The sequence below is a fragment of the Paroedura picta genome, chromosome 2 (assembly GCF_049243985.1).
Source record: "Paroedura picta isolate Pp20150507F chromosome 2, Ppicta_v3.0, whole genome shotgun sequence".
NCBI lineage: Eukaryota > Metazoa > Chordata > Lepidosauria > Squamata > Gekkonidae > Paroedura > Paroedura picta.
In genome coordinates, this window is record NC_135370.1 from 119,908,594 (window position 1) to 119,932,535 (window position 23,942).

General features: G+C 43.6%; 1 protein-coding gene across 6 annotated transcripts in view; it reads left to right on the forward strand.

The window, feature by feature from the left end:
* Positions 1-23,942, forward strand: part of ALKBH3 (alkB homolog 3, alpha-ketoglutarate dependent dioxygenase) — a 52,347-nt gene that overhangs the window by 8,747 nt on the left and 19,658 nt on the right. For 5 of the 6 annotated variants that reach the window (XM_077322230.1, XM_077322226.1, XM_077322229.1 and 2 more), the window contains exons 8-9: positions 2,858-3,067; positions 23,783-23,878. In XM_077322230.1, the coding sequence (XP_077178345.1) occupies positions 2,858-3,067; positions 23,783-23,878 (306 nt within the window). Of the gene's footprint in view, positions 1-2,857; positions 3,068-15,969; positions 16,094-23,782; positions 23,879-23,942 lie in introns of all 6 variants that reach the window. The other variant, XR_013228372.1, reaches the window with a different exon arrangement.

The window sequence follows — 23,942 nt, forward strand, 5'->3', positions numbered from 1 at the left end:
TTCACCTGGTCCATTTTTAAATCTGCCCTGTTCTGTCCTTCAGTATTAGAACTGTAAGCATAGTTTAATTGTTACTTGTAAAAATTACTGTGGCCAGTAGGAATTTGAGTGCATTTTGAGAGTAATTTCTGTGGTGGCAACCTAGTGAATTTTCCATAACAACTGGACTGTGATGCATCCTCAGTTACTGAGTAATGCTTGCGACCGAGCAAGACTCTTTATATGCTGACCAAGGAGGTTTTGCAGTGAAGAAGAAGAGTGGATTCTTATATGCCACTTTTCTCTACCTGAAGGGCAGTCAACGCGGCTTACATTCACCTTCCCTTTCCTCTCCCCACAACAGACACCCTGTGAGGGAGGTGAGGCTGAGAGAGACCCCTGATATTACTGCTCAGTCAGAACAGCTTTATCAGTGCCGTGGCGAGCCCAAGGTGAACTCAGCTGGCTTCATGTGAGAGAAGAGCAGGGAATCAAACCCGGCTCGCCAGATTAGAAATCCGCACTCCTAACCACTACACGAAGTTGGAGGGACGAACCAAAGAAAATCGTACAGTGATCTAACACTGAGAAGTACTGGGTGGGAGTGAAGGAACACTGATTCTTGCTCAGGTCTGTACTTCCAACAATCAAATGATTTTCCTTTTGTGTAAGTTAATAGGATTTCATTATGTTGAACAGAAAATCTAAGATCACCAGTCATCCCATCACCTAACAGAAACATCTGTCAACCATGCATTTGAATGCATTCAAAACAAGTTGAACTGTGAAGGCTGCACTCAGCATAACCCTGGAAATTATAGTTTAGAGATGACTCAAGTAGTTATTTGGTAGAGATCTGTAATTTCTTCTCAGAGCTACAATTTGTAGAGATCATTGGGCACTTAAACGGGGTTATGCTTTGTAACGGAGGCACAGTTATGCAGTTCAGTTCTTGTTTAAAACATTTAGACCTCCAGCTTACATTGACTCACTGGCTCTAGATAGCTGAAATCTGGTGTGGCATGCTGATAGAAGAGCGAGACTATGAGAATCCCCACTTTGTGGTCAAAACACATGGAGAGACCTTATTGTGTCTGACCAGTTCCTCTCTCAGCATTATTGACAGGATAAAATGCTGGAGGGAAAAACCATGTGCACACCCTTCTCCCCAAAGTTCCTTGGAAGAAAGGTTGAATAAAAATGTTGACAGATGGTAAATGTGACATTTACTAGCTTTTATATATTATCAGTACAATGCTGTGCATTTAGATGTAGCATACTAAGAATCATGCTCAGACTCCTGGTGATGCCTCCTATGCTGCTGTCAAAGGCCATACCCTCAGATCCCAAGTTCAGCAGTGAACTGCCTGTATGACACAGTTTGGACAAGAGCCAGCATGATATAGTGGTTAAGAGCAGCATCTTGTAATCTGGAGAACCAGATTTTATTTTCCACTCCACATGCAGCCAGCTGATTAAGATTGGGCTGGTCACAGTTCTCTTGGAGAACTGTCTGCCTCACAGGGTGTCCGTGGTGGTGTGAGGAAGGAAAAGCTGTTTGTAAACTGCTTTGAACTTGTTCGGTTAATGAGAAATGGGATATAAACAAACAACTCTTCATATAGGCTTGACATGATGGGCGCTTTCACATATGCTAAGTCAGCGGTTCTCAACCGCCTTACAGCTGCAATCTCAACTGTGGTGGCGTGTGTATGCGTGGAGACAGTGTGCGCATACAGGCGCACAGGAGCGGGTGCGCTGGTGCAGAACAATTGAGGCAGCGTGGAGGAAGCCAGTACCGTGGCTCTGCTGCTGCCACCCGCCACCGCTGCCAGCCTTGTGGCCCCGTGGAAGGGGCCAGGTGACACCACTTGGGGTTCTGACCCCAAGGTTGAGAACCACCATGTTAAATAATAGTTTCAGTCCACTTTAGCAACCATTAGTAAGTGGATCTTGCCATTTCCCACAGTAAAGTGTGTGAAAGCACCAAATGGCCAAACACGAGACTTTGCCCAAGTCCACTGTTCCCATGGGAGAGTATGTGCATGTGTGACAGAAAAATGTTGTATCAAGCCAGTGAGACACAACTGGTGAAATGTCCAAGAATGCCAACCAAGTTTGTCAATTAAGTGAGTTCTTAAGCCTTTCCGCAGCTTGGGCCTCAGCTATGCAATTGTGCCACTGTTTAGCTTCTTCCTGCCAGTTTGGATCACATTTGCAAAGGAGTGGTAGTTACAAGGAAGGGACAGGATTGCATGGCCTGGAGAGTTGAAGTATCTAGGCATGCTTTAATAAGCATGGAAGACCGGGCCTGAAATTTAGCATAAGCCACTAGACTTGGGAAGGTGCCATACAAGTAGGTTATACAACTAAGATAGGTTGAGCCAGTGGCATTTCCATTGTCAGGTGTGAATGTTTTCAAGAATAGTCTTAAGATGCAGTAAAAGAGGAGAAACAGTAAACATACACGATGGATTCCATATTGTGGGTAGGGCTGTAGGTGGGTCTCCCCAGGTCTGACTACCAGCAAAAGTGAATATGGAAAGTTCTGGGGCAGAGTCTGGGCGATTCTTTTAATATTCATTGTTAATGGCTAAAGGCTTGCAGGGATCAGTTGGAGCTTTGGGGCTGCTGTTTCAAGTTCATCTCCCTAAAACTGTCTCTCTTGATATGTTAAGGTTTTGTTGTCATGCTTATGTCCTCTCCTGTCTATGCTGATTTCCCGTCCTTTCTGCTGGCCCATAGCAGTGTTGAGAGGCACTTGCTGAAGCTGAGCAAGTCTGATCAGTGCATTTGGGATCTCTGTGTACCCTGCACTGAATAAAGACCCAGAGGATATAAATGTAAGTAAAATGTATAAATGTTGACTTGATTCTAGTGGCACCCCCTGTTGACCATGCTGAAGGATCGCATTGAAGAGGTCACTAAGCTCACCTTCAACTCTCTGCTCTGTAATCTGTATCGCAATGAGAAGGACAGTGTGGACTGGCACAGTGATGATGAGCCTGCACTGGGAAGAAATCCTGTCATTGCCTCACTCAACTTTGGTGCCACACGGATGTTTGAGATGCGGAAGAAACCCTTACCTGTAAGTGTGAGCCTTTATTCACAATTTAAAAAGGATTGCATTGCAACTGGAACTTTCGGTTGGTGATCTGAATTTGTCAATCTGGCATTATGGCTCCTTCTGCTTAGATATATGTCTGCTTATATATATTATTTATATATTAAATTTCTTACCTGCTGCTCTCAGAGTTCACTCGCGGCAGGTTACAACAAGAATAAAATCCTGACACATAAAAAGCATAAAAACCAAATCCCAACCTACTCCGAACTCCCTCCCTCCTGAGGGGTGGTCATGGGAGTTGGAAGACGGTTTTCTCTCTCTCTCTCTCTCTCTCTGTATATATATATGTGTGTGTGTGTATGTGTGTGTATATATATATTTTTACTCCACTCTGCAGGAGCGGTATAAATGGCCAAGGCCTGTGTGGGAGGGCTCGGTCCGGGATGGGGGAGGGGGCAACGATTGGCCCCTTGCCCCTGAACTGACAAGCGGAAAGCCCAATCGGCTGGTGCAATATATATATATATATGAGCCTCTTGTGGCGCAGAGTGGTAAGCGGCAGAAAAGCTGTCTGAAGCTGTCTGTCCATGAGGTTGGGAGTTCGATCCCAGCAGCCTCCTCAAGGTTGACTCAGCCTTCCATCTTTCCGAGGTTGGTAAAACTTGCTGTGGGGTAAAACGGTAATGACTGGGGAAGGCACTGGCAAGGCCACCCTGTATTGAGTCAGACATGACTCGGTGCTTGCACAGGGAATACCTTTACCTTTATACACACACACACATATTGGGGGAGTCAGTTTTAGAGAAGTCTTGCTAGGTTTGGTAGAGAGGCATGGAGATTGTTGATCCAGTGTAGAAATCAAGGCTTGGTATAAGACTCAACAATAATGCTGTTGTTGCGTGGGAACCTCCGGAAACCACCACTGAGAGGTCATGGGGATTTTTTTCCTAAAGGTATAGTTGTTGATATTTTATTATTATTTGGGGGCATTTTAATCCTCAGTGTATTTTTATGCAACACTGGGATTCCCTTCATGTTTGCAATTAATCCCTCCCCCCAATTCCCTAACTTCAAATGCAGATCTGTTAATATACACTCTGGAACTTGATGGAAGAGGCCCTAATTAGGTCCTTCTCATAAATAAGGCTGACAAAAACGTGGAGTGGGGCTTCTTCCATAAAATCAGTCCTGTCGAACTCTCTGCCTAAAACAGTCTGTCTAGCTACGTTTTTGAGTTAGTTTTTCTGCTCTGTTAAAAACTTGGCTGATTGCAGGGTTGCAAGGACTTCTCCTAGGATGTCTTTAGCTGGGTAACAGCTTTCTTGCTGGAATGGTATATTCTGAACCATCTTTGGCATTTTGTTTGGGTTTTATTGTACAGCATATTAAGGATATTAAGTATAAGTGTTTCTACAGCTGCATCTAATAATAAAGCAAAACCACGTGGCCTACAAACAAATTGGAGGTCTCTACAAGCTCCAGAGACTCCCCATGTTTGCAGATATTGCTCTAAACAAACAGAACTGGCCTGGTGAGGACTTAGAAGGGTTGAAACACCGATAGCAGCTGAATGTCCTTTAATGTCCCTCAAGCCTGTGAGTTTATTTATTTTATGTTGTTGATTTACCTTTCTTATTGAGACTCAAAGTAGATTGCAATCTAAGACAATATAAATGGGAAGACCCACTGAGTAGGATTGTAAAATTGCAGAAATCAGAAAAAGCTGAAACAAGGTATAACTGTTAACACTGGGCATTAAATGTTGTAGAAATTATGTAGGAAAATACATAATACATAATAATATATACAGCAACAGATAGTCCACTGTCCCAGTCAGTTAAAAACATCTTTCTGAACCATTTCATTACAGTATCACTCTGTAACTTGCGGAGGAGTGCCCTCCTGAATAATTATGTTTTGCATGCCATGAGAGCGGGAGTCTTCTTAACCTCACCAAATAGGCCACTGCATGGAGTCTGCAACAAGGAATGGGTGTGTATGGGCAGTTGGTAATCTTGCATGTTTTCAGGGTTTGCACTTGCAGAAGCTGAGGAATTCCAGTGATCCTATTCCCCTAAGCCAGCAGTTCTCAATCGCCGTCACGCCACGACCCCAACTGTGGTGGCGCGGGCAGCATTCGCAGGTGTGCAACAATCTTGAGCCAGCATGGAGACGGCCAGTGCTATGGCTCCACTGCCATCCTGGCGACCCCTCAGAAGGAGCCAGGCGACCCCAAGGTTGAGAACCACTGCCCTAAGCAGTCTCATTATTATTATTATTATTATTATTATTATTATTATTATTTAGGTTTATAGCCCGCCACTCCCCTAAGGCTCGTGGCGGGTAACAGCATATAAACCCCCCCCGATAAAAACCCCTAATACATAAAAACCATGCTAATACATAAATACATCAACCAACCCAACACGGCGACATTACCTAAGGAGGAGACCAGGGGTAGCCTGAAGGACTGCCAAAGAGGGGGACCCGATCACACCAAGTGGCGCCGGCCTCAGCCATAAGCCTGGTGGAAGAGCTCTGTTTTGCAGGCCCTGCGGAAAGCTGGTAAATCCCACAGAGCCCGCAGCTTTTCTGGGAGCTCATTCCACCAGGTAGGGGCCAGGGCAGATGCGTCTCCTGGGGGCCTGGAGCCACCAACAAGTTAGATCAGGCGCAAGGGTAGGCCCACATAGAGAGAGTTACAGAAATCTATTCTGGAGGTGACTGTCACATGGATCACTGTGGTCAGGAGACAGGTAGGGCGCTAGTAGTCGGGCCTGGTGAAGATGGAAGAAAGCCTGGCCCACTATCTTCTTGACCTGGGCCTCCAATGTTAACGAGGCATCCAAAGTCACACCCAAATTCCTGGCTTGGGACGTGATGGTGAGTTGCGTCCCAGCCAAGGTCACGCTTCCTGATCTGCTCCGTTCCCCCCAAACCACAGGACCTCTGTCTTGGCGGGGTTGATTTTCAGGCGGCTCTGCTTGAGCCATCCAGCCACGGCTTCCAAACATCTGGCAAATGGATCCAAGGGGGAATCCAGGCTCATCTGACCCTGGGAAAATTGGTTCCCGGGCTTGTTGGGGCGATATGAGCTAACAGCTGCGAGAAGTATGTGCCCAGTACAGTGGGTCATTGTAGGAACAACTTTATTAACTGCACATGCGCCATGACCTTTGCTTCCTTTGTGCAAACTGTTTCTCTAAATTACACACACCCCTTTAAAAATTAGAAGCTAAAATGAGAGCCAGTTATCTTAAAGGGGTAGAACTGTGGCTGATGCATGTGTACTAATGGGGACTGGAACTGGTTAGTGAACTAGGAGCTCTGAGAACTGTGGCAGAACTAGGAGATGTTAGTTTTGCTGGTAAGCATACTTAGGATTGCAATCTTTGTAAATTATGTGCATGACATGGTCACTTTCACATTTTGTTTTTACTCCTTTGTAAGTATCTTATTTTGATCTGTTGGTTTTTAATTTCTTTCCATGTTTTCATTTAATGTGAATAGGAAAGTTATGCATTCACCCATCAACCTGGGCCAGAGAATGATTTGAATACAAACTGACATTGTAAAGCAGCCTGGCCACTCCATCATGGGAGACTGTTTTGAGAACTGACTGGAAAATGCTGCATGATCTTTGGAGAAATAGCAGGGGATAATAAGAAAAAGACATGATCATATTTATTTCATGTAACAATTTGCTTTGATTGGAGGCTGGGGATGGAATTTGATGGACAGCAGCTAGAATTAATCATATTGTCACATTATGGAAAAAGACACACAAGATATCACATATATACATGAACACCTCTATGTATTCTACATCAAGTGACCGTATTTTTATCCCTGTGGTCTTTGAGAGGAGCATGCCGTTTTTGCCTAAACTGGACTATTTGGGTAGTTCTACCAAAAAAAAGGCTTGTTTACATTCCTAGCTTAGAAAATGAGAAGGGTTTAGTCTTTGTGTAAATGTACTTGATGAATGCTTTGACTATTGTGGTTTCTTAGTCTTCTGACTGTATGACATAAGCTGATATGGGTTGCTTCATTTCTTCAGTATGTCAGCCATAAAGCTACTGAACAGCAGAGTCTGCTGTATGCAAAATACTTGTTTTGCTTTCTGGCCAGCTCTTGGCTAGAATGGTGTGAATCATAAGAGATTCTTAGATTGGCTTCTTTACTGGTAAGATTGTCAACTCTGGGCTGGAAAATTTCTGGAGAATTGTGGGTAGAGACTGAGGAAGATTTGGGTTTGGGGAGAGGAAGGACATCAGCAGGCTGCAAAGTCATAGAGTTCACCTTCCTAGTGAGCCATTTTCTCCAGGAGAACTGATCTCAGTTGCCTGGAAATCAGTTGTAATTCCAGAAGATCACCAGCCTTCACCTGGAGCTTGGCAGCTATTTAAGGATTTAAAACAGAACATACAAAAAAAAGGTTTCACCCTCATCCGGATGTTTTCACAACAGCACTCTGTTGTTTTTCTTGGATGAATGGGGAAACTTCCATCGACTCTCATTTCCATTTTGGAGTCAGGAGGAGGGAAGTATAGCATATGCAAAGAGATTGGGGTCTTTCTGCACATCCAAGGCAACCTTCAAATGAGCTCACCCCATTAAAATCATGAACAGATGCATGGGTGTATTACGTGCATCAAATCATTTGTATTTTCAGCAAAAATCTGAAAGTTCTGATAGTTCTGACTACCCTGCAATTTCCCTAGAGCCACCTCCTGATGCCAGGGAGTTTTGCAAAATGTGATTTTCAAGAGCTTCTGATGGAAATTATACCCTTGCAAAATGAGCCATCAAAGATGTTCTTTTCATATTTTAATGCAGTGTTCATTCTGCTTTTCTTTAAGAAAAGATAAAGGTTGATATTAAGCCACTTGGGAGTCGATTTCTTTTTCTCTTGTACTAAAGCTGAAAACAGTTGTGAGTGGAAGGGGCACCTAGAGGTCTGAAATGTTGTCTGGGGACAGGATGAAGAATTCAAATTGCTACTGTGACCAATTTGCTGAGTACTTTTGAATGTGACTGATTTTTATGTTCAGTTTGATACTCCACCATAATTGCAGAGAAGTTAAACAAGACTCTGCTTTTTGTATCCATATGGATATTTTCTGTTAGTGTAGCCTGTGCACGTGAACAGAATATTTGGAAATGTGAGGCCTGTTACTATTTCCTGGGTCCATTTACATCCTGGTGAGTAAAATCTGTCAGAGGAAGCATGTCTCAATGGTACAAATTATTCACACCTCACTGACGGAAAGTTCAGGCTAATTAGCCCTGGTTTAAAAGAGGCAGTGGGGAAACTACTTCTTGAAACAAACCTATTTTGATGTGCTGATGATGATGTCATCCGTTCAGTCGTGTCTGACCATCAGCGATTCTATAGGAAAGTTTCCGCCACGCGTCTCTGTCAATGACCGCTTCTTTTAGTTGGTTCATGGTCATCCCTGTGTTGGCTTTGATAGTGTCAAACCAGCGGATCCTCTGGCGACCCCGTTTCCTTTTGCCACTGACCATGCCGAGCATCAATTATTTTTCTAACGAGTTTGATTGCATGATGTGTCCAAAGTGAGCTTCAGCCATAATATCTTGCCTTCTAATGACATACTCAAAACTCAACAATGGCCACGGGATTGGAAAAGGTCAGTTTACATTCCAATCCCAAAGAAGGGCAATGCCAAAGAATGTTCAAACTACCGCACCATCGCACTAATTTCTCATGCTAGCAAAGTTATGCTCAAAATCCTACAAGCTAGGCTCCAGCAATATGTGGACCGAGAACTTCCAGAAGTACAGGCAGGATTTCGAAGAGGCAGAGGAACTAGAGATCAAATTGCCAACATACGCTGGATCATGGAGAAAGCTAGGGAGTACCAGAAGAACGTCTACTTCTGCTTCATTGACTATGCTAAAGCCTTTGATTGTGTGGAGCACAAGAAATTGTGGCAAGTTCTTAAAGAGATGGGAATACCAGAGCATCTTATTTGTCTCTTGAGAATTTTATATGCAGGTCAAGAAGCAACAGTGAGAACTGAACATGGAATCACTGACTGGTTCAAAATTGAGAAAGGAGTTCGGCAAGGCTGTATACTGTCGCCTTGCCTATTTAACTTGTATGCAGAGCACATCATGAGAAATGCGGGATTAGAGGAGTCACAAATTGGGATCAAGATTGCAGGGAGAAATATCAACAACCTCAGATATGCAGATGATACCACTCTAATGGCAGAAAGTGAAGAGGAACTAAAGAGCCTGTTGATGCGGGTGAAGGAGGAGAGTGCCAAAGTTGGCTTGAAACTCAACATCAAGAAAACAAAGATCATGGCATCCGGCCCTCTCAATTCCTGGCAAATAGAAGGGGAAGAAATGGAGATAGTGACAGATTTTATTTTCCTGGGCTCCAAGATCACTGCAGATGGGGACTGCAGCAAAGAAATTAAAAGACGCTTGCTCCTGGGGAGGAAAGCTATGGCAAATCTAGACAGCATCCTAAAAAGCAGAGACATCACCCTGCCAACAAAAGTGCGTTTAGTCAAGGCTATGGTCTTCCCAGTTGCAATGTATGGCTGCGAAAGTTGGACCATAAGGAAGGCCGAGCGTCAAAGAATTGAGGCTTTTGAACTCTGGTGCTGGAGAAGACTCTTGCGAGTCCCTTGGACTGCAAGGCGAACAAACCAATCAGTCCTAGAGGAGATCAGCCCTGACTGCTCTTTAGAAGGCCAGATCCTGAAGATGAAACTCAAATATTTTGGCCACCTCATGAGAAAGAAGGACTCCCTGGAGAAGAGCCTAATGCTGGGAGAGATCGAGGGCAAAAGAAGAAGGGGACGACAGAGAATGAGGTGGATGGATGGAGTCACTGAAGCAGTAGGTGCAAACTTAAATGGACTCCGGGGAATGGTAGAGGACAGGAAGGCCTGGAGGATCATTGTCCATGGGGTCGCGATGGGTCGGACACGACTTCGCACATAACAACAACAATGACATAGTTGGTTTGCTTCTCTCTAAAACTATCTTGTTGGTAACTTTGGCTGTCCATGGTATTCGCAGCATTTGTCTCCAACACCATAATTCAAAATTGATGTAGCAAGTCTAAATATCTGTTGGCCAATGTCTCAGCCACCTATATTACACAAACTTTGTTAATGGTGTGGCTTTGCAACACCAAGTGTTTGTGTGTGAACGAGACCTTGGGGTACTTGTGGATTGTAAACTATAAACATGAGCAGGTAGTGTGATACAGCAGTAAAAAAGGCGAATGTCATTTTGGGCTGTATCAACAGGGGCATCACATCCAAATTACAAGATGTCATAGTCCCATTGTATACAGCACTGGTCAGACCACACCTGGAGTACTGTGTGCAGTTCTGGAGGCCTCACTTCAAGAAGGACGTAGATAAAATTGAAAGGGTACAGAAGAGGGCGATGAGGATGATCTGGGGCCAAGGGACCAAGCCCTATGAAGATAGGTTGAGGGACTTGGGAATGTTCAGCCTGGAGAAAAGGAGGTTGAGAGGGGACATGATAGCCCTCTTTAAGTATTTGAAAGATTGTCACTTGGAGGAGGGCAGGATGCTCTTTCCATTGGCTGCAGAGAAAAAGGACACGCAGTAATGGGTTTTAAACTACAAGTACAATGATATAGGCAAGATATCAGGACAAAAATTTTCACAGTCAGAGTAGTTCAGCAGTTGGAATAGGCTGCCTAAGGAGATGGTGAGCTCCCCCTCACTGGCAGTCTTCAAGCAAAGGTTGGATACACACTTTTCTTGGATGCTTTAGAATGCTTTGGGCTGATCCTGCGTTGAACACGGGGTTGGACTAGATGGCCTGTATGGCCCCTTCCAACTCTATGATTCTACGACTGAATGTGGGCTTCAACTTTGGTGTGGTCCAAAATTGTCAGGTGGTCTATACTGGTAAAGCCTCGGTTTTGTTCACTCTTGGCAGTCAGTGCACTCAACCATGATATCCCTCTGGAATACCTAACTGGAATGGGCCATGGAAGCACTGTTTGGGGTTGGCTCTGGTACATTCTTGAGATTAGTTGCAGAAGAAGCTGTGCTTGTTGCTGTTAACCTGTGCAGAACCCCCATGCTGATAGGAGACCACTGGAAGAAACCATCAGGGGATTAGTAGTGAAGTGTCATTAGCATGCTGATGATATCCAGATCTGTCTTTCCCTTGTTTACATCTGGGTAAGCAATATGAGTTCTGAAACACAGTTGGAAAGCAGTGCAAAACTGTATGAGGATGAACAGACTTAATCTTGACAAGGTGGAAGTGCTGTGGATCAGGAGTGAAACCAGTACAGGAATAAATATGCGTATTTTAGCTGGGGCTGTCCTCCAACTGAGAAATTAATATACAGTCTGGAAGTACTCTTGGACAACTTTCTGTCCCCCAGACAGGTAGAGGTGGTAAAGAATGCCTTTTATCAGTTGGAGCTGGCTCATCAGTAGCAATAATTCCCAAAGAAAGCAGACCTGGCTACATCATATTTGTCTTGTTAATATCCAAATGACTATATTGTGCGCTACATGGGGTTTCCTTTAAACCTTCTTGGTTGGTGCTCCTTAATTGTAGAATCCCCCTTCATCATTCTGCAATGCATTTCATCATTACTGTTTTCCAGTAGTATCTGAAGATATTTTTTTCCAGAAATGGTGGTGGTGGTATTAATTCAGCCAGATATATATTTTACTATTTTTTGGCTATCCAAAATGCCAAGCCTGAAAAATCCTGAAAACATTTGGGATTTTTCAGGACCTCAGTTAAAGTGCATTTAAAAGGCTCAGTCCTCCAAAGTCATTTTAAAGGCACAGTCCTTTTACAGGCCTTTGGAGTGAACTCCCAGTTTGGAGGAGGCCTTTAAAGGGACTGTGAGCGCTTTAAGTGCCATCGGAGTTCACTTGCACAGCCACAGCTTGCAAAAGGGACTACACTCCATTTAAAGTTTAAAAGCCCCTTTCCCCCTCCATTAGAAAAACAAAATGGAAGATTGGGGCAGTTTCTTTGGGAGCCCATAGAATTAGATTCCCTGGTAGGTTCTTTTTCAAACTTGGGTTGTTGTTTTTTTGCACACCCCTATGCAGAAGGTATTTGAGGAAATCTGAGGGAGTGTAGAATGGAGGTATACAAATGTCCTGAATAAAATATAAGATTTTCATGCTGTCCAGTTAATCTGTCATATATGGAGTTTCAGTAAAAGCAATGTTTTTCCTTGAGCATTGACTAGTGGTTGTTGAAACTGTTTTAGAATTGAAGATGCAGAAGTATATTGCTAACAGACTGCATGTCTTTTGCATGGGACATGATTCAGGGGGGAAGAGTAACTTTACATGGGAAGAAAAGCTTTCCTTGATTGAATGAATTTACTGACTTGCCCCTCTTGGCATAGCTGTCTCAGGGCAATTTACTATTCAATAAAGCAATTCAGTTCAGTAAAACAGTTAAACAATTGAAAAGTTTAAAAAGTTTAAATCCTTAATGATTCTGTTCACTGCAGCTACCTTCTTGGAGTTGCCACAGTGCAAAAATATGGCTACAAAGTACGTGTCCTCGTGAATCCTTAGGATTTTTGTATTGAGTCATCCCACATTCATTGTCCAATCACATCAGGCCCTGGGCCACAGATTGGACCACAAAAATCATGGATCCATTGCTCTGTGGTGCCACTATCATGCAAAACCACGGTTGTTGCTGTTGTGTACAGTTGTATGTTCACTTGAATGCTCACAACTGGACTTCTTCCACTAAATGTTAAGGCCTCCTTTGATTGACTAGATGTTAGTCATCACAAGTTCTGACCTGACTGCTCTGCTGTGGTGGGTTACTCATGTCAACTGGAACAGCTGACCATAGTAAACTGAACTAAAGAAGATTTGCCTTCAGAAATGTGAACAGGGCAGGCCTGTTGATTGTAAGCATTCAGAAGAAGCAGAGTTCTATAGAAGGATGGGCTTGGCTTCTAAACAGTCTGTTACTGATGCACCTGATACTTCCAACCTCCAAATCTTGCTTTAAAAAATCTAATGACTTACAATATATGTTTTAGTTGAGCATTGTGAAGGAGAGAGACAAAATTTTGTTTTCTGATTCCCCCCCCCCCCATTCCCTTTCACTCAGAGGTGAAAGGAGCCCGGTCTATCTTTATCATATTCCTCCTAATGAACGGTTGAAGGCTGTTCACTTCTTTTCCTGTTTCACCAGTGCCCTCTTTGCCAGAGTAACTGAATGAACAGAATGGCAGGGATGGACCATGTGTGCATGAAACTGGCTTTTCACTGAAGAAGTTGCATCAGAACATCCTTGAATGTCCCATCCTTGATAGAAATGCCTGTCATGTTCCTCAAATGAGAAGGAGTTCTGAACTGATGGCTTACTGATGGCCCATGAGTATTTATCCATGATTGATTTAATTATGCTTTATTTTAACCAACATGCCACATTAGTGTTTCTTAGCCACTTCTTTTTTTAATGGAATGCTTGGCAAAAGGCTTGAACTGAGTTTGGGTGGATTTGATTGTGTCCACTTCAAGGCTGTGCAAAGTCAAGCTATAGCAGCTCTATGAAACTGTTCCATTCTCTGCAGTGAACACACGCTATGAAAGATAATTTTGAAGATCATGAAGATAATGTTCCTGTTTTCGGGGAACTCAAAGTGACATTGTGTGTGTGATTGCCTCCCTCTCATCAGCCCTTTCTACAGTGGTATCTTGGCTATTGTGGTAGGCAACCTCTGATGATACTGAAGATGCCCTGGGTCAGTTCCCACCAAGTCTCCAGGATCACTCTACCTCATCCTTTTGATAACAAGGAAGGAGAAGCTCTGTCCCGAACAGAAAGCCATTTTCCCAAGAAATCTATGGCAATACCCATCACTATCCTACTTCTCAGAACAGAGGAAAAAATCCCACAGGATCTGAGACACAAAGAGAACCCGGCAGGGGGAACAGAATTGCCTTTACTACCTCTCAGGATTTTTCAGTTCACATTGTGTCAGCTGCATCAAAAACCAGCCTTGATATGCCTGGGGACAAGACAGTGTGTGTGTGTGGAATAAAATGAAGTCTTTTTGCTTTTCCTTGGGGTGAGTTTAACAAACGTTAGTTTTATATTCAAGAATTTACTGCCTGGTTTTCTGTGACTCCTTCAGGTTTAGGAGAAAGTCCTGCTAGGTCAGAGTGGAGTTAGCGGGAGGTCTAATCCCCCTTTCGAGCTCATTTGCATTAGGCCTGGGCTCATTGCTGCCTTGGAAGTTCCTGTCTGTTGCAATAAGATTTTGTTCATGTTAAAACATGTGTTCTGGTATTTCTACTTACTCTATAGTTTTACTGATACATTACCAATGAAGGGCTGTTTTCTTAGGGCTACTTGCTGCAGTAGTGGATCTGTGATAACTATCCTGTAATATAAGAGTGTTGCAGGAATCCACAGTCATCTGCAGTTTGTGTGAACCAAGCAGTTTGTTCACAAATGGTATCCGTCATACATACTTGACACAGCTGGATTGCATCAGCCTCATAGGTTGGCATAAATAGTTTCTTCCCCATTGCTATCACAAAGTTTTTTTCCTGACACACATGAGATGCACTCTCTGTGCAGAGTAAAACAGTAGCTGAGGTATGTATGGAAATATCCTGTTTGAAATATGGGCATTTTTACATTCAAATTTTGAATTGTGGTCTTATATTTACATTATTTTTACAGAGTGGTGTTCCTAGATATCATATATCTTAGAAGGTGGTGGTCCAAAAAGAAATATTATATCAGTATTTGTTGGGGCTACACCTAACAGTAAGTCAGCACTTGTGTTTGAACAGCTTACAAAGAAAATATATTAGACTTTTCCTTTTTAATATTTGCTCATTCTAACCTGTTGCTACATTTATTTTTCCAGGATTTCTCTTCACCACACAGCTATACATTATAATTGGTTGTAGATAAGAGTGCATTATTCAATAATATTGACCACTGAGGAAGACCCAGTAGGGTCGAAACGTGTTTGGTCTATTTGTGTGCAGTTAGATCTGTATAGTTTTTAATACGGTTTTTACTTTGTTTTTAACCTAATATTGGTGCAGTTTAATAAATAATTGTTTAAATTTTATATTGTTTTATAACTTAACTTTTGAGTTCCTGACTTTAAGGTTGGGTTTTTGTTCCCTTTTTGGTTTTGTATAATATATACTGACACACACCATTGCTAAACTAAGAATAGTAAATATGTACAATATGGGTAACTATTTTTTTCCATATCAGGCTTATAGCAGTCCAAGTATTCATTTATAATTGGGGATTAAATAGGGACCATTAAGCACCACTGCTTCCTCAGCCCCCCCACCCCCCTTGGTTCTGCTTCAGGTCAGGTGTCCCCAGCCCCACAAACATGCTGTCACAAGTTAAATTACATGCCTGGAGATCAGCACTAGAACTTCAATGTCATGTGTAATTCAGCCCTTTGAAAGCCTCACATACCACATAGATCCCAGGTGTAGGGCTCCAGTTCTAAGATGTACAAAAATGTCCTGGCTCTGTTGAAGATGCTGCAGACCGCCCTGCACCTTCCTGAGGAATTAGTTCAATGCAGTTAATATGCCAGCTTTAAAATCTGCTCTGCAGTGTAAGCTATGAAGCTGAACTATATAATAGCTAGTTGGTATGCGGTTGCTTTGCTTGTAACCAAGGAAACTAATAGTTTAGGATGTGTGGGGGGTATGGATAAATGTTTTAGGTAATAAGTGGATGTCTGTGATGTTCTGAAAGTGCTCATGACAAACGTTTGTGAAGATAACCTCTGGGTAACTGTGCCCTTCAAATGAGAGAGAAAGAAAAGTCCTATCCCTTGTTGTAGAGAATACTGAGAATTCCTGCGTTTTTCAAAAGCCCATGTCTGTGCTCTATTGTAGATTCCTTACTATTTAAAGAACAAGGCCAGCTCTTACTACTAGGAACTGAAAAGACCGTACCGGGAAAGAGGTTTCAGGGAGCACGAGCTGCAGAGAAGGCATCTTGGTTCACTTAATAGTGAAGGTGGGATTTAAAAGCCTGTTCTGTTTCTTCATTTCAGGGTAATGATGATCAGAGCTTTCTTTCTGGGACCTCATCTGTGCCTGTTTGGCAGAAACCAAAATTGGAAATTTATTTTAATGTATTTTAAAAGTAAAGGTAAAGGTATCCCCTGTGCAAGCACTGAGTCATGTCTGACCCTTGGGGTGATGCCCTTTAGCATTTTCATGGCAGACTCAATACAGGGTGGTTTGCCAGTGACTTCCCCAGTCATTACCATTTTACCCCCCCCCCCCCCAGCAAGCTGGGTACCGACTTCAGAAGGATGGCAGACTGAGTCGACCTTGAGCCAGCTGCTAGGATCGAACTCCCAGCCTCATGGTCAGAACTTCAGACAGCATATCGCTGCCTTACCACCCTGCGCCACAAGAGGCTCTTATTTTAAAAGTACAGTTTTAAAATAGAGACCAAGTGAGGTGTTTGAAAGATCACACGATTCCTGAATCAGGAGATTCCACCCCACCCCCAGTAATCAATGTGGTAATTTCAACAGAGACAAGAGCTTAAGGTAGCAATACTTCAGAAATAATAGGCCACTCAATTTGAGAAGTTTTTAAAAGGTATGAAGCCCATGAGCCCAAACCAAGAAACTACAAAAAGAAAACTTTAGAACATCGTCTGTGCTGCATAGTTTTCCTATAGAAGCTACGCTTGCTTGGCCTCGTAAGCTGCTTTAGAATCTTATACAAGGTACCTTATTCCTTGGGGAAAGAATAGGATGTTCAAGTGGGGACCCACCAGAATCTTGCAGGAACAGCTATCCCATTCTTCACCACCACCTTTGTTTCCTTCCCTCTCCCCTTAGTTCTGTCTCTCACTCTTTGTCCCTCTGTCTAACATGTTCTCTTACTTCTCCCTCCTCCACTTCCTCTCTTTTTCTGCCCTCCTCGCTCTACCAGTTGTCCACCTACTCCTTCCCCCATCAGCGGCAGTGCAGTGGTAATTTTCCAGGAATCACAATGGAGCTTCCAGCTACGCATTGCAAGCTGCAAGTTGGGAAATTCCTTGAGATTTAGTGGGATGACGTTTGGGGAGGGAAGTAACTTCAGCAGGATATAATGCCATAGGTTCAAAGCTGCCATTTTCCCCAGGGGAACTAATCTCTGTTATCTAGAGAACGATTGTAAGGCCAGGAGATCTCCAGCCCTCACCTGGAAGTTGACTATGCTAGCTTCCCTGGAGGAAATGGCTGCTGAGGTCCCTCCCCTCTCCAGGCCCACTCCTCAAATCTCCAGGAATTTTTCAGTGGCCAACCTACATTTATCTGTCTTCAGCTTTCATCACCTCCTTCCCTGTAGCCTTTGCCTAGATAAACTATGCTCTTTCTCCACAGGAGGGATCAAAGCAGCTAACAGTATTTTGTTCTCTTCCTCTTTGTCTGCACAACCCTGGGAGGTAGGTTTGGGTGAAAGTATGTGATAGATCCAAAATCACGCAGTCAGCTTCCCCAGCAAGACAGGGATCCAAACCTGAATCTTGCAGGCCCTACCCTGAAGCTCTATGTCAGCCTTTCTCAACCTTTTTACTATTAGAAAAACCCTGAAACATTCCTCAGATTTTGAGAAACCCCAGAGATGGTGTGATGATGCAGAATAGGGTTGGGAACTATAGCTGTGTACACACCCACTTGGGATCTCTCCCCTTCCCACCCCCTCCAGGCCCATCATTGGCCATTTTGGGAAGGGGGGTTGAGTTGACATGTTTAACACATTTTAATAATATATGGAAAATTAACCAACTCCCACCCATTCAGGGAACCGATTCAGGGCCATCAAGAAACCCCAGGGTTTCACAAAAGCCTGTTCCAAGTGCAGTGCCACACTGGCTTTCATAGGGTGACTGCAATTAAACAGGAGCAAGGAGCCTGGTCTATGTGAGTCATGCAAGTCAGGTGGTAAAAAATCATCCAGGCCCAGGGTTTCCAGCCTTCAGGTGGAACCTGGAGATTCCCCAGAATTGCAACCATAAACTCCAAACATCTGTCCCCCTAGAAAACAATGGCACCTTTGGGTAGTGACATCTGTGGTATTATACCATGCTGAGGCTTCTCCCTTCCCCAAACCCTGCACTCCTCAGACTTCATCACAAAATCTCCAGGAATTTCGCAACCTGGAGCTAGCAACTCTTGTCAATTGTGGCTCCAAGGAGCCTTCCTTCAAAGGCCAGAATTGTCATGGAAAGGGGCCTGCCCCCTCCCTCTGCCTTTGTACTTGCATAAACTGAATCCTTGCAATCCTGTGGTTGCTCAGCAACAACCACTGAGTGAATCAGTTTTTTTTAAGCTACATATGTTCCTTTTATAATTTTTGGAATCTTTAAAACCATCCAATATATTTAAGATTTTCCTGCAAACCTGATGCCCTGTTCTGGTTTATGGAATATCTGTCCTGCCCCTTCACAGCTCCAGTCACCACATTTAAGCATCCAAAGATGTGGCTGACTTCACTATCAGAATATAAGATGGAAGATGGTTGTTTGTAAAGAGTGCAAATATATAATGTCAGTGCAGACTTGAGGGTATGATTGGTATACTAATAGAATTCTCTGATCACTACCATGTTTAAATAATAGAGAGTAGATGCTTATAGTGGCTTATAGATCACTATTTTATCTCTGTCCTGTCCTCTGCTGTTTGGGTGATACATGTAGAACATCCAGTCAGAGGTGCAGTATTTGCTCAGTCTATCCCTTGCATATAAGGTTGGCAGATGTTTCCAGAGCACAATTGTTATGTCATTAATGGCTTATTTACTTAGCTCTTCCATTAACTGTGGATTTACAGCCTCTTGAGATATGCAGGAGATGGTTCAGTTGAACTATCGATCTGCTTTTTTTGCCCCAGCTGAGTTTTCCTCCACCCCTTAATATATGTATTCCTTCAGTGCCGATCCACCATGCTCCCTCTCGCACTCATGGGGGATAAACCCAGGCCTAATACAGGCGACATGTGGATAGTACAAATGTTCCATTTCAGAGAGTGTTTTAGCAGTTGCTGGATTCTGTCCAATAAGCTAGTAGCCCTGTTTTCTTTTAAAGCCTTGACTTCTGCTCTGAATGCTGTTGTGAAGAGGTGCTGTTACAGTTTTCATGGAGCATGTGATAAATACCTCATTTGCGGCACCCTAGTCCCTACTTGAGACACTATATCATGTGTCAGACTGCTTACCAAAACAGGAACTGTGTTTACATTGCTGAAGGGATTTGACGCAAATGAGATAAAGCTGGTGAAGTTGTATACTTGTCTCATACACACACACACACAATATGTTTGTCTGCTGTGTTCAGGGTTTCATATAAGTCCTGGTTGCCTGCAGCTGCTGGTGTACTGTGCAGCACTGCCATCAGCTTCCTTTCCTTCTGTTGATCTGCTGTGTGTAATGCCCCTCCCTTTCAACTTCCGTGGGCAGAACTCTGATTTGGTTGAGAGAACCCTGGGGCTACTTAGAAGTTTATTGAGAGTTTCTCAGTGAGAAGATCAGGGCTTGCTGGCTGGCTCATCAGAGAGCCCAGCTAGACATTGGCAGAGACACAGAGCCAGGGCTGCTGTGTCTCTCTCCTCACGGTAAGCAGGCTTTACTCTGCGTGATGTGGAAAGAGAAGGACAGATATGTTTACTAGTCAAAGTGGCATGAATTAATGAAACTGCAACATTACAGAATTTCAAACTGAAATCTGCTACCCTCCCTTTTAAAATCTAGATAGTTTTTTCATCATTACTTATGTTTTCCTGCAGTTTTCAGTTGTTGAGAGGCCAAAGAGACTTTGTCAGTAGACTGTGCCTACTTGTTGTTATGAGTCTTGATGATTTTGGTAGTCTCTCACCTTGTGAAACATAATGCAGCTGAAGACTGGGTTATCTGTTTTTGCCTGGAGTCCAAATTTCTTATTATGACTGTTTCTGAAAGTCAAGGCCATGGTTGTCCATGGAATATCACGATAGGACACCAGGTTGGGGGTGGGGGTGGATATAAAGTTTTTTTTAATGAAGTCAGTAATTTAAACAAAAGGCCTCCTTGGGAGGTTGTGGGTTCTCCTTTGGATGTTTTTAAGCAAAGGCTAGATAGTCATCTGACAGAAATGCTGATTCTATGAACTTGGGCATCTTGTGAGTAGGTGGGCAGGAAGGGATGTGTCAGCATTTGTTTCTTGTAGCCCTTCCTTGCATACCCAGGGAATTTCTGATTGCTGCTGTGGGATGGTAGGTGAATTTTCTCCAGGCCAGGCTGGATTCTGGAGATTTTTGGGGAGGGGGGATCACTTGTACTTGAAATTGGAGTCACTGTGGGTAGTTGTGGGTAGTTGTGAGTAACCTGCATTGTGCAGGGGGTTGGACTATATGACCCTGGATATCTCTTCCAGCTCTATGATTTTATTGAGTTTCCTTATTTTGATTGTGTCAGAACAACCCAGGAATACAAGGCACTATCACATACACCTGCAGTGTGACCTTCCTGGGTTTTGCCACCCCCACTCCCTGCTCGATCTTGAGATCCAGTATGGTGAAGTGGTTAAGGAGTAGCAGATTCTATTCTCAAGAACTGGGTTTGATTCCTGACTCCCCCTCCATATGAAGCCAGCTGGGTTGGCAGCTTCCAGGTGGGGGCCTGTAAACCTTCAGGAAGATGAAAAAAGACAGGACAAAAGAGACAGAGAAAAAGAGAAAGAAAGAGGGAGGAGGGAAGGAAGTTCTCCTGGAGAAAACAGCTGCTTCTGAGGTGAACTGGGCCTCCTACCCCCAATCCATGCAACAGTATCTACACAGGTCATCACCTTCCCACCCACCCACACCTTTCCCAAAGGCTGGACGAGGCTGCTATGAGACTCCCTCTGGTAGAAAGAATAGGCATATAAGAACCGACTCGATTGTTCTTCATATAGAAAGGGAAAAGTCTACATCTTCCCAGTCCCATCCACATCAGCATTATTTTCCCTGCTGCAATAGCCTTGTGGTGCTTACCCCCAAAGCATTCCTCCCTTCTCAGATTGCAAACCTCACATGACTTACTCATGAGTAAACATTCCCAGGGCAGAAGCTTTTCCTGGCTATCCTGGGTCCCAGAGGGGCTGGCAAGGGACTATTCCCAGCCCTCCCACAGCCCCCCCCCCCCCACCTTCCAGAAACTGTGCCAGAACGCCGCTCATTTCCCCCTGCCATGTCCTCTGAGTTGAAAGAGGCTAGGAGGCCAGGGCAAATTACTGGCAGTAGGGCATATTCTGCCTCCTCTTTCAGCCAGCAAACTTCTGAAACCGGCAGGAAGTTGGAGGTAGAGAGCTGTTTGGGTATTAGCCTTTCTTGGCTGAGAGCTTCCTCCTGATTCGAGCTAAACTACCAAGGTGGGGCATTCCTGGCTGGGTGTTATGACTTTCTCATGAGTAAACATTTCCAGGGCAGGCACCATGAGTTACTTATCAGTAAACACTCCCAGGGTAAATGCTTTTGCAGACTGCCCTTGGTCCCAGAGAGCTAGCAGGGGGGCCATTTCTGGGCCTTCCTCAGCTCCCCTCTCCAGAAGACAAGTAGAGGCTCCCCATAATGTAGCTTGCCCTCCCCCCATGTGCTCTGAGTTGAAAGAGGCCAGGGCAATTTACTGGCAGTAGAGTATGTTCCAAGGCTGGCTCCTCTTCTACCCAGCAAACTTTTGAAACTGGCAGGAAGTTGGAGGCAGAGAGCTGATTCCTTATTAGCTTTTCCTGGCTGAGAGTGCTCTACTGATCTGGGCTAAACTACCAAGGTGGACCATTACTGGCTGAGGGTCATCTCCTATTGGGGGAATATTCAGGTAGGAGTGACTTATCTGCATGCAATTTTGCTGATTGGTATTGTCAGAGTGCAATTTGAACTGATTGGCCCTCATTGGCAGAGTGTTCCATCTCTATTGGTTGCATACCCCCAAAGAGGGCCAATCAGGTAGTGGGTGAGTAGTCAATTTAGGTTTTATAAGGTTTACTGGTAATAGTTGCATTTTTACCCTGATTGTTATCTTTATTAATAATGCATTGTGTTTTCCTTTTGGTTCTTTTTTCGCAGTCTATCTTTTGTCTGCGTCCTTATATCCTTGGTTGCATATAATGTTCAGTAGGTTAGCGGCTGTGTAACAGCACTACCTTTTGATTGAAAGAGATTTCTAGTCTTTGAAATCTTTCCAGGGTTCTTCCAGAAACTTACCATACTTCCTAAAAATTTCCCTGTTAAAAGTGCCTCATACTTAAATTCTGTATGTGTCATTCTTGTGGCTTTTGTGGAGTATGAATGCCAAACAGTTTTTTACCCCACTAGTCCAGGTTACTCTGCCCTCCAAAACAGCATTTCAGAATGTGTGGTTGGTATTCATCATTTTTTACCATAGAGAATTGTTTCTAGGTGATGTTTTGGCTCTACCCCATTGCAGTTACTTTATACAGCTCCCTAATTGCTGTCAGTTAAGAACTTCTAGCACTTGGAAATTAGAAATGCTTCAAATTTACTTACCAGTATCAAAGCCCATTTAAAAAAAAATTTTAAAAATTAAAAATTTTTTTAAAAATTTTAAAAATGGGCTTTGAAAGGGGCGGCAAGCAGGAGGGCGTGAGAGGCTGGCTGCGGCTCCCTTTGGCCCGCAAAGCGGGCTAAAGGGAGTGGAAAGCTCCCCCCCCAGCCGGTGGCAACAGGGCTTTGCGACCCGCAGGTAGACTCCCCCCGGCTCCCTCCCAGCAGGGGCATACCTGTAGCTGTTGCTGCCTCTCTCCAATCACGGTGGACCTGGATGGACAGGGCCCGGACAGTCTCCTCCCAGGTGGCTGTTTCCCAAATATATAAGGAAGCAAAATAGTGTTAAGGATTTATAGTAAGCTTGCTTTGTGTCAGATTTGGGATGGAAATTTTTCTGGAAACTATAAATATATACAACCCAAAATTAAAGTCAAGAATCTACCTAACTGGTTATGATGATACCCCTTCCACTGTGAGAGAAGAGACATATAAATAAGAATTTTAGATTTGGCTTTGATTTACCCTGAACAGCTAATCTGATATGAAACTGTGCAGGTACTTTCAGGTGGGTAGCCATGTTGGTCTAAAGCAGCAGAACCAAGTTTGAGTCCAGGTGCACTTTTAAGACTTTGACGGCATGTATTTTTGTGTGCATGCACACTGCTTCAGATATGTTAATATTGGCAATGTCATGTAGAATGACTGATAAATTGATGTACTCCAGAGAAGAGAGTTAAATTGTTCTGGATCAGATGAGTGGACAGCCCCAGCCACATGTCATACAGTTTTTGAGCATACCTAAATAATTATTTTGGTACAGGTTTCTCCAAGTCTTGGAAGGAGGAAGAAACACAGGAATCTGTAATAAGCTTGACTTTTTACCTATTAAAGTTTAAAGCAGCCAACAAAACCATTTCTAATGAGGGAGCAGGGGTGTGAGGTAGAGTTAAGCCCCCTCCCCATACTACAAACTATTCTACAATTCTATCCCACCATGTTTTGCCCTCAGAAACTGCATTAAATTGGTAATATAAAGAGCTTCTGAAAACTGAGCCTCCCACTCCCATCTCATGCAATGAGAATTAGTAGTTTACTGTGCTAGAAATTTCTTAGGCCTTTTGTATAACACACCTGCCAATTACATTCATGACCCACACTTAACGGTATTCACTGTTTCCTTTCAGGAGAATGAGGACTACACTTATGTGCAAAGAGTATGTGTACCCCTGGATCATGGGACCTTGTTAATAATGGAAGGAGCTACTCAAGAAGACTGGCAGGTGAGGCAAATAGTGCAACCTTCCTCTACCTTCTTCACAGTGCTATATTTTATTTCCCCCTGGA